Here is an 11,997-nt window from a genome sequence, read left to right on the forward strand (position 1 = left end):
AGACACTTGGTCAAGATGCCACGCAGTGGGACTGAACCCGGAACCATGTGGTTGGTTATCAAGCTACTTACCACACAGCCACTCCTGCGGTTTGGCAGCACATCCAATACAACAATCACCATACATCATTGATGGTAGTGTGTTTTAGTTGAATTTATTTCAGCTTCTTCTGACTGAAGCTATGTTATGCATAAATAGATGTTATATATATGTAATGAAGTGAATTTCTTTTCATTCCTTTTAAATCTTCTTTTGTAGTTTCACCAAAATTGTCAATAAAGGAATGACAAAAGCAGAAATGGTTCTAAAAGTGAGTTTTTTTGGGGTTTTTTTTTTCTTCATTTAAAATATAATAATAATGAAATTATTGTATACAGTGCTCAGGTTCACCACAACTTGTCAGAAAGTGCGTTTAAAGTATATGCAGTAATGTACAAATGTCTGGAAAGCAAACAATGTATGAGTCAGATACATGCTTGCGTGTGTATGGAGGGGAGAAAATCAGGTGTAGTGTTGGCGAATCTCTCAGGAAGCATGGAAGTTTTGAAGGATGCAGTGCTCCGACAACTAACAACTGATGCCGGCAGTTTGTTCCATGCTTCAGAGTGAGTATGGAGGGGAGAAAATCAGGTGTAGTGTTGGCGAATCTCAGGAAGCATGGAAGTTTTGAAGGATGCAGTGCTCCGACAACTAACAACTGATGCCGGCAGTTTGTTCCATGCTTCAGAGTGAGTATGGAGGGGAGAAAATCAGGTGTAGTGTTGGCGAATCTCTCAGGAAGCATGGAAGTTTTGAAGGATGCAGTGCTCCGACAACTAACAACTGATGCCGGCAGTTTGTTCCATGCTTCAGAGTGAGTATGGAGGGGAGAAAATCAGGTGTAGTGTTGGCGAATCTCAGGAAGCATGGAAGTATTGAAGGATGCAGTGCTCCGACAACTAACAACTGATGCCGGCAGTTTGTTCCATGCTTCAGAGTGAGTATGGAGGGGAGAAAATCAGGTGTAGTGTTGGCGAATCTCTCAGGAAGCATGGAAGTTTTGAAGGATGCAGTGCTCCGACAACTAACAACTGATGCCGGCAGTTTGTTCCATGCTTCAGAGTGAGTATGGAGGGGAGAAAATCAGGTGTAGTGTTGGCGAATCTCAGGAAGCATGGAAGTATTGAAGGATGCAGTGCTCCGACAACTAACAACTGATGCCGGCAGTTTGTTCCATGCTTCAGAGTGAGTATGGAGGGGAGAAAATCAGGTGTAGTGTTGGCGAATCTCTCAGGAAGCATGGAAGTTTTGAAGGATGCAGTGCTCGACAACTAACAACTGATGCCGGCAGTTTGTTCCATGCTTCAGAGTGAGTATGGAGGGGAGAAAATCAGGTGTAGTGTTGGCGAATCTCAGGAAGCATGGAAGTATTGAAGGATGCAGTGCTCCGACAACTAACAACTGATGCCGGCAGTTTGTTCCATGCTTCAGCGTGTGTATGGAGGGGAGAAAATCAGGTGTAGTGTTGGCGAATCTCAGGAAGCATGGAAGTTTTGAAAGATGCAGTGCTCTGACAACTAACAACTGATGCTGGCAGTTTGTTCCATGCTTCAGCAACTCTCAGCATGAAAAAATGTTTCCTAAAGTCATGGGAGCTGTGCTGTTTTCTGACTTTGTAAACATGTCCACGGGTGTTAGACGGGTGGAGTTCGAAGAGGTGCTCAGAGTTATTGTTTGTAAGATGGTTGATAATTTTATGGGTGTCTGCCAAGTCAGCTGCCAGACGTCGGAGTTTCAATGTATCCATGCCCAGGGAAGTAAGGCGTTCAGAATATGGCAAATGCCTGATGGAGGGTATTCTCTTGGTTGCACGTCGCTGAACGACTTTCTCTTCTTTGGACCTTTTTCCATGCCAGCCTACCTGAGGCCCCTGTTCTCACTTCCAATTCTATGAAAGGAAGCTTTTTTGGTTTAAAAATAATCCTTTCTACTATAGGCACAAGGCCTGCAATTTGGCAGGAGGGGGATAGTCAATTATGTCAACCCCAGTGCGTAACTGGTACTTATATATCATTGACCTGGAAAGGATGAAAGATAACATTGACCTTGGCAGAATTTGAACTTGAAATGCTGCTAAGCATTTTGCCCAGTATGCTAACAATTCGGCCAGTTCTCCACCTTACATTATAATAATAATAATGCCAGAACAAGTCGCAGAAAATGAGAAAGCAACCATACCATGGGATATGTCAATACACACAGAAAGAGAACTTTAAGCCAATAGGCCAGATATAGTTGTCAGAGATCATCAAGAGAAAAAATACTTTCTAATTGATGTATTAATATCGACAGATGACAACGTTTCTCTAAAAGAAACAGAGAAACTTTCAAAATACAAAGACCTGGGAATAGAGGTAACTCGAATGTGGAGTCTAAGAACAGAAACAATTCCTATTATAATAGGTGCATTAGGTATGATAAAAAAATATTCAGACAAATACATAAGAAAAACAACAGGACTAACAAATATATATATAGCATACAGAAAATTGCACTACTTGGCACTGCACACATTCTATGTAAAACACTTTCAATACAGTAAAAATAAGAGCATCACAACAAACTCGGTAGTGCAGTGAAAGCACCAAAATCAATTCGGTTACTGGCATCCGTGCTAGCGGGGTGCAAAGAGCACCATAAGCATGTGATCATTGACAGAGCGGCTATTCGAGTATGATCGTTACCAGCGTCGCCTTACTGGCACTTATGCCTGTGCTAGCAGAGTGCCAAGAGCACCATCCGATCGTGATCATTGCCAGAGCAGCCAACTGGCTTCCGTACCCGTGGCACGTACAAGGGCACCATTCGAGCGTGATAGTTACCAACGTCGCTTCACTGGCACGTGTAAAAATATTCGAGTGAGGTCATTGCCAGTACTGCCTGACTGGCCCCTGTGCCGGTGCCACGTAAAAAGCACCCACTACACTCTCGGAGTGGCTGGCGTTAGGAAAGGCATCCAGCTGTAGAAACTCTGCCAGATCAAGATTGGAGCCTGGTGCAGCCATCTGGTTCACCAGCCCTCAGTCAAAATCGTCCAACCCATGCTAGCATGGAAAGCGGGCGTTAAACGATGATGATGAATAATAGAAACATCTCAGCAAAAGAATATGCAAACTGTCAAAATACAATGACCTTGAGATGGATGTGTCTAGGCCGTGGCAATTAAAAAACAAAACCATCTTTGTTGTATCTGGCCTTGTGCATAAATTTGTCTTGCTCCATTTTCACTGTTGAGGTGTTAAGATGATGCTGGTGGCTTCTGCTAATTAGTCTCTTTCACTAGTGTCTAATTGTTTCTTGCACATTGTTATGACTATTTCTCTTTGTTCCAGATGGTGATGTCCCCTCATGAGCCAGCACAAGCATTTGTCGACAACTACATGAGACTTCTCACTGATTCAGACCTGGCAGAATTCCAGAAAGTCTTAGAAATGAAGGTACGTAGATTTGCTCATCTGTCTAACCCTCTTTCTTGATGAGATACAGAAACACTGATACCTGGACATCCTTGTTACGTATATATATATATATATATATATATATATATATATATAGGGAGAGTTCACGAAAAAAACAAAAGACAAAGACAGGTGCTGTATAAAACAGATGTATTAGTATAACACTCAGGAATAGAAAAAGTCTTTTATGTTTCGAGCCTATGCTCTTCAACAGAAAGGGACATAGAAAAAACAAGGAGAGAAAAAAATGCGTGTAGGAGCTAACGATCTATCATGACATGTATATATATATATACCTTATATTCTAAAAGAAACTGGTCTCCTTTTGTCTGTCCATCACAACATCTATTAGGAGGAGAGGAGAAGGGGAGGAATCAAAAAAGGTCATAACCCCAGTCACAACATATATTTAGGAGAAAGAGAGAAAAAATTTTTGAGGGAGAGAAAGAGAGAGAGAGTGTGTGTGTGTGTGAAAGATAGGTAGGGTAGGTAGTGTTGTCACCATAGTAGCTAACAAGTTCTGGTTAAAAATGTGAGAATTTTAAGTGCAAGTCTGTCAACACAACACAGACTTTAAAAAAAAGACTTTCATTATAATGACAAGTAGTTGTTGTTCTTGAGATGAAAATACGGTGAGGGCGAATGCATGTGAAAGATAGAGTCAAAATTTGTTTAAAAAACAAGTTGTTAAGCATATCAGTTTGGCCTCTGCTAGAGGATCTATTTCATCTTGACTAGGGCATTACTTGGCTGCATAGCGATGGGTAATGACCAGTATGTATCAATATGTACAGAGCATTTTTAATTTGTATTATTTCGGCTGTTGCAGGCATTGAAACGAAGCGAACAGAACACACTCATGGAACTGTACAAAGCTCGAATTCCTACCCATAATGCAACTGTTCACAATGAGGTTCAGAGAAACAACCAATCAATTGCAACGTTCTCCTCCATGACTGCATCGACAACTCCAGATGGGGAATCCAGTCGTATAAGAAGGCTTGAGAAGTTGATCAAAAAGAGGCTTTAAGTTTCAAACCAAGCCATACATACATACACGCATATATACATACATACATATATATATATATATATATATATATGCGTGTAAATCTGTGTCCACATGTATGAATGTATATTAATGTTTGTGGGTTATTGTATGTGTGTATATATATATATATATATATACATACATATATATATATATATATATTTGTATATATATATATATATATATATATATATGTTTCTATATACTGTAATCTAAATGAACATGAAGAGACAAAACTCTGTATAAAGTAGAGTACTTATAATGATGTTATTCTACATACATGTTGAAGTATATATATATATATATATATACATATATGTGTATGTTTATATTGACATTACTCGAAAAAAGAGCACCTGATATAGACTTCGGGTTTGACAATCGACAATGATACATATATAATGAATTTCTTTTGGGATGTTGTATATATATATATATATATAAATGGGACAAAAATGCAATAGAGAACAATAAAGCATTTGGACAGATAGACGATACAGAGGTGGATAGGAGAAATGACAATTAGAAGGACAGGGAAAAATGATGGGTCATGTCCTTTCCTCGGTCAAGTTACCAGAAGTCCTTACTGTTTCAGACAACACTTAAGAGACAGGTTTGTGTGTAAAATATATGACAATGGTACAAGATGAGGGGTGGAGAAGGATTGATTAATCTTTCAGGGTTTTTTTTTTGTTGTTGTTGATGATGATGATGGTGATATAAATAAATAAATGGAATAAAAAATATAAAAAATAATAATAATATTGATAATTCTTTCTGATTTTGGCTCAAGTCCAACAATACTACTTTATGTTCCATGCTGAAAAGATGAAAGGCGAAGTTGATTCAGTGAGGTTTGAACTCGGAACATGAATATTCAAAAGAAATACTACAGAAGCTTTAGCACGTCGGGCAAAATGCGTAGCCGTATTTCGTCTGCCGAGGTCAACTTTGCCTTTCATCCTTTCGGGGTTGATAAATTAACTACCAGTTACGCACTGGGGTAGATGTAATCGACTTTATCCCTTTGTCTGTCCTTGTTTGTCCCCTCTATGTTTAGCCCCTTGTGGGCAATAAAGAAATAGGTATTTCGTCTGTCGTTAGGTTCTGAGTTCAAATTCTGCCGAGGTCGACTTTGCCTATCATCCTTTCGGGGTTGATGAATTAAGTATCAGTTACGCACTGGGGTAGATGTAATCGACTTTATCCCTTTGTCTGTCCTTGTTTGTCCCCTCCATGTTTAGCCCCTTGTGGGCAATAAAGAAATAACTTTATCCAACACACTAAAGATTCTGCCTCTGCACATTCAGATTTTTGCCACAAGGGTAGCTTGAGGGGAGAGGATTAAGTTCATTACATCAACCCCAGTGTTTCACTGGTACTTAATTTATTGACTTCCAAAGGATGAAATGCAAAATCGACCTCGGTGGAATTTGAACTCAGAAGACAGCGATGGGTGAAAGTATTCCATCCAGCATGCTAACGACTCTGCCAGCTTGTTGCCTTACCACCTTGTATATAATAACTAGCAGTATTGCCCGGCGTTGCTTGGGTTTGTAAGGGAAATAACTATATAAGCATTTTTAGAGATGTAAAGTATAATAGCCATCTCAATATGGCTAACCACAAAGGGGGGTGTTACTGTAGCTTTTTATGTTTTGAGATTTAATAATAAATTTTTAGAGAGTTACTTCCCTTATATAAACCGAGCGAAAATGCATTAAAAATGCGGAAAAATTATGGTAAATTTTTTTTTAATTGTAGACTCATCGTAGACGCGCGCTAATACCCAGAAGGGCTCGATATGAATCACAACTATAAGATACCCGGTTTTGGTTACACTGCACCGCAAAATGTGGGAGTAGTTAGGAATCTAAATCGTAGGAGACAGACAGCACACAACTTCACTTTTATATATATAGATAATAATGATGATGATTTCAAATTTTGGTACAAGCTTTTGCAGCAGTGCTTGGAAGGAAGGTGTGTAGCGTGTGATCATCGCATTGACCATGACAGAGAAAGTTGAGCAGAGAATCTGCATCAAATTTTGCCAAAAGGTTGGCGATACCGGCTTAGAGGCCTGCACAAAGGGTTCATTGTTCTTGGCATAATCAAGGAGATTTTCTGCAACTGAAATCCAAGTGTCTTTTCGGTCAGCTGAAAGCAATTTTGGCAGAAACTTGGCAGACACGTGTCTCATACCCAGATCTTCAGTGATGATGGACTGAACTGAACCGTAACTAATCTGCACATCCTCTGATAACTCACACAGATGGTGATTCGATGATTTCCGCTCACAGCTGCGATGTTTTTCTCAGTTCTGCTGGTTGTGGGTCTCCGAGAACATTCGTCAATATCAAAATTTTTTCGACCATCTTAGAAACATCTGAACCTCTCGTACACTTGTGTGCAGCTCATACACTCCTCTCCATACACTTTCTGCAACTTTGCATAGGCCTCTGAGCAGGTATTGCCATAACAATTTTCTCTGTCATTGTCAATGCGATTATCACACGCTACACACCTTCCTTCCAAGCACTGCTGTAAACAGCGGAATTGAGCTAGACTGTTTAAACTTACTGCACATGCACAGCAGAGTTCATGGTCAATCTTTACCAAGCAGCTTCACTCTGCATGCTTTAGCTTCGTTACTATGGGCACAGGAGTGGCTGTGTGGTAAGTAGCTTGCTAACCAACCACATAGTTCCGGGTTCAGTCCCACTGCGTGGCATCTTGGGCAAGTGTCTTCTGCTATAGCCCTGGGCCGGCCAATGCCTTGTGAGTGGATTTGGTTGACGGAAACTGAAAGAAGCCTGTCGTATATATGTATATATATATATATATATATATATATTATATGTATATATATGTGTATGTGTTTGTCCCCTTAGGATTTCTTGACAACCGATGCTGGTGTGTTTATGTCCCCATCACTTAGTGGTTCGGCAAAAAGAGACTGATAGAATAAGTACTGGGCTTACAAAGAATAAGTCCCGGGGTTGATTTGCTCGACTAAAAGGCAGTGCTCCAGCATGGCCGCAGTCAAATGACTGAAACAAGTAAAAGAAAAAGATATATATATACATGTATGCGTGTCTGTGTTTATCCCCTACCATCACTTGACAACCAATGTTGGTGTGTTTATATCCCTGTAACTTAGTGGTTTGGCAAAAGAGATAGATAGAATAGCCTTACAAAGAATAAGTCCTAGGGTTGATTTGTTTGACTGCGGCCATGATGGAGCACAACCTTTAGTCGAACACATCGACTCAGGTACTTATTCTTTGTTAGCCTAGTACTTATTCTATTGGTCCTGTTTGCCAAACTGCTAAGTGACGGGGACGTAAACACGAACATCGGTTGTCAAGCGATTGGTAGTGGACAAACACAAACACACACACCTATATATATGTGAAAATCAAAATCGAAATCAATCAACATCAATGGAAATTGCAGCTGTGAAGCCAGTGCTGGTGGTACGTAAGAGAACCATCCGAACGTGGCCGTTGCCAGCGCCGCCCCGACTGGCCTCGTTCCGGTGGCACGTAAAAAGCACCATCCGATTGTGGCCGTTGCCAGCCTCACCTAACCTCTGTGATGGTGGCACATAAAAAGCACCATCCGATCGTGGCCGTTTGCCAGCCTCACCTAACCTCTGTGATGGTGGCACATAAAAAGCACCATCCGATCGTGGCCGTTTGCCAGCCTCACCTAACCTCTGTGATGGTGGCACATAAAAAGCACCATCCGATTGTGGCTGTTGCCAGCCTCACCTAACCTCTGTGATGGTGGCACATAAAAAGCACCATCCGATTGTGGCCGTTGCCAGCCTCACCTAACCTCTGTGATGGTGGCACATAAAAAGCACCATCCGATTGTGGCCGTTGCCAGCCTCACCTAACCTCTGTGATGGTGGCACATAAAAAGCACCATCCGATCGTGGCCGTTTGCCAGCCTCATCTGGCACGTAAAAGCACCCACTTACACTCATGGAGTGGCTGGCGTTAGGAAGGGCATCCAGCCGTAGAAACACTGCCAGATCAGACTGGGCCTGGTGCAGCCTTCTGGCTTCCCAGACCCCATTTGAACCGTCCAACCCATGCTAGCATGGAAAGCGGACGCTAAACGATGATGATGATGATATATATATATATATATATACACCAGGCTTTTTTCAGTTTGCATCCACCAAATCCACTCACAAGACTTTGGTTGGCCCAAGGTGCTACATAGTGGGACTGAACCCAGAACCATATGGTTGGGAAGTAAGCTTCTTACCACACTGCCACTCCTACGTGTTTTGTCATTATTAAGCTGGTGTTTGAACAAAGTTTTGATGGGGGTTTTTAACCCTTTTGGTAGCATATTTCAACAGAAATACACTGTCTTTGAGTCAATTACTTTTGAAATAATGAAGAATAAGCGCAGGAGTGGCTGTGTGGTAAGTAGCTTGCTAACCAACCACATGGTTCTGGGTTCAGTCCCACTGCGTGGCATCTTGGGCAAGTGTCTTCTGCTATAGCCCCGGGCCAACCAATGCCTTGTGAGTGGATTTGGTAGACGGAAACTGAAAGAAGCCTGTCGTATATATGTGTATGTGTGTGTTTGTTCCCCTAGCATTGCTTGACAACCAATGCTGGTGTGTTTACGTCCCCGTCACTTAGTGGTTCGGCAAAAGAGACCGATAGAATAAGTACTGGGCTTACAAAGAATAAGTCCCGGGGTCGATTTGCTCGACTAAAGGCGGTGCTCCAGCATGGCCGCAGTCAAATGACTGAAACAAGTAAAAGAGTAAAAGAATATAATCAGATAATTTTATTTTTGGTGGATTTGGTAGACGGAAACTGAAAAGAAGCCTGTCGTATATATGTATATATATATAGATATATATATATATTATATATGTAGGAGTGACTGTGTGGTAAGTAGCTTGTTTACCAACCACATGGTTCCGGGTTCAGTCCCACTGCGCGGCACCTTGGGCGAATGTCTTCTACTATAGCCTCGGGCCGACCAAAGCCTTGTGAGTGGATTTGGTAGACGGAAACTGAAAAGAAGCCCGTCGTGTATATATGTATATATATATATGCGTGTGTGTGTTTGTGTGTCTGTGTTTGTCCCCCTAGCATTGCTTGACAACCGATGCTGGTGTGTTTATGTCCCCGTCGCTTAGCGGTTCGGCAAAAGAGACCAATAGAATAAGTACTGGGCTTACAAAAGAATAAGTCCTGGGGTCGAGTTGCTCGATTAAAGGCGGTGCTCCAGCATGGCCGCAGTCAAATGACTGAAACAAGTAAAAGAGTAAAGAGTAAGAGTATAGAATCTACCAAGAATAGTTTCAGATTGGTTGGTCTCAAAAGGGTTAAATAAAATGGATTTTTAAGTTGGGAATGTTTTAAAAGGGCAGAAATTCTCTCTTTCTCTTAATTCAGTCATTTGACTGTGGCCATGCTGGAGCACTGCCTTTAGTCAAGCAAATTGACCCCAGGACTTATTCTTTGTAAGCCTAGTACTTATTCTATCGGTTCTCTTTTGCCGAACCGCTAAGTTACGGGGATGTAAACACACCACCATCGGTTGTCAAGTGATGTTGAGGGGACAAACACAAACACACAAACATACACACACACACACACACATATATATATATATATATACATAAGACAGGCTTCTTTCAGTTTCCGTCTACCAAATCCACTCACAAGGCTTTGGTTGGCCCAAGGCGATAAGTAGAAGGTGCCACGCAGTGGGACAGAACCCGGAACCATGTGGTTGGTAGGCAAGCTACTTACCACGCAGCCACTCCTGTGCCTAATTAGTATGATTAATTTCATAATTTACATCACCGGTCTGGAACCCCTATCTTGCCCAGGATATTAATCGTCTGGAAGCCGTTCAGCGACGTTCAACCAAAAGAATACCCTCCATCAGACATTTGCCATATTCTGAACGCCTTACTTCCCTGGGCATGGACACATTGAAACTCCGACGTCTGGCAGCTGACTTGGCAGACACCCATAAAATTATCAACCATCTTACAAACAATAACTCTGAGCACCTTTTCAAACTCCACCCGTCTAACACCCGTGGACATATTTACAAAGTCAGAAAACAGCACAGCTCCCATGACTTTTGGAAACATTTTTTCATGCTGATAGTTGCTGATGTAAGGAACAAACTGCTGGCATCAGTTGTTAGTTGTCGGAGCACTGCATCCTTCAAAACTTCCATGCTTCCTGAGATTCACCAACACTACACCTGATTTTCCCCCCTCCATACACACACAAGCATGTATCTGACTCATACATTGTTTGCTTTCCAGACATGTGTACATTACTGCATATGCTTTATACACACTTTCTAACAAGTTGTGGTGCACCTGAGCAATGTATACAATAATTTCATTATTATTATTATTTATACCAGCCTCGCCTGGCCCCCGTGCTGGTGGTGCGTAAAAAGCACCATCCGTCCGTGGCCGTTTGCCAGACTTGTCTGGCACCACCATCCGTTTGTGGCCGTTGCCAGCGCCGCCCCGGCACGTAAAAAGCACCATCTGGTCGTGGCCGTTGCCAGCCTCGCCTGGCCCCGTGCCGGTGGCACGTAACAAGCACCATCCGTCCGTGGCCGTTTGCTACCTGTGCGGGTGGCACGTAAAAAGCACCCACTACACTCACGGAGTGGTTGGCGTTAGGAAGGGCATCCAGCTATAGAAACTCTGCCAGATAAGACTGGAGCCTGGTGCAGCCTCTGGCTTCCCAGACCCCGGTCGAACCGTCCAACCCATGCTAGCATGGAGAACGGACGTTAAACGATGACGACGATGACGATACATATGTGCCAGTCTCACGTAGAAAGCACCTGTGCCAGTGGGACATAAAAGCACCCATTGCTCTCTCAGATTGGTTGGGGTTAGGAAGGGCATCCAGCTGTAGAAACTCTGCCAGATAAGACTGGAGCCTGGTGCAGCCTCTGGCTTCCCAGACCCCGGTCGAACCGTCCAACCCATGCTAGCACGGAAAACGGACGTTAAACGATGATGATGATGATACAACAGGCTTCTTTCAGTTTCTTTCTACCAAGTTCACTCACAAGGCTTTGGTCGGCCCAAGGCTATAAGTAGCAGTGGGACAGAACCCTGGAACCATGTAGTTGGTAGGCAAGCTACCTACCACGCAGCCACTCCTGCGCCTAATTAGTATGATTAATTTCATACCAACCTAGTTAGAAAGCAGTTTTGTCAAACAATATACGCTAGAATGAAAGAAAAAAAAACAACAAACCAATATGCCTGAATAAAAACATCTTGTAGTATTTATTCTGCCAGAATTGCACAGACAATTCCTTGCAACTCATGCCATTGGAAGTAAACATCAGGAACAAGTAATTAGCAAGTTCATGCTATTTTATCATAAAATGCTTGTTATATAAAAATGAAATAAATAA

General features: G+C 42.2%; 1 protein-coding gene across 2 annotated transcripts in view; it reads left to right on the plus strand.

Moving 5' to 3' along the window:
- Positions 1-5,310, plus strand: part of LOC115226176 (vacuolar protein sorting-associated protein 53 homolog) — a 39,742-nt gene extending 34,432 nt beyond the window's left edge. Inside the window, exons 18-20 of one of the 2 annotated variants that reach the window (XM_029797175.2) lie at positions 259-310; positions 3,372-3,476; positions 4,327-5,310. In XM_029797175.2, the coding sequence (XP_029653035.1) occupies positions 259-310; positions 3,372-3,476; positions 4,327-4,527 (358 nt within the window). In that variant the 3' untranslated portion in view covers positions 4,528-5,310. The remainder of the gene's footprint in view (positions 1-258; positions 311-3,371; positions 3,477-4,326) is intronic. The other variant, XM_036514953.1, reaches the window with a different exon arrangement.
- Positions 5,311-11,997: the final 6,687 nt, after the last annotated feature.

The sequence above is a fragment of the Octopus sinensis genome, linkage group LG29, assembly GCF_006345805.1.
Source record: "Octopus sinensis linkage group LG29, ASM634580v1, whole genome shotgun sequence".
Lineage (NCBI taxonomy): Eukaryota > Metazoa > Mollusca > Cephalopoda > Octopoda > Octopodidae > Octopus > Octopus sinensis.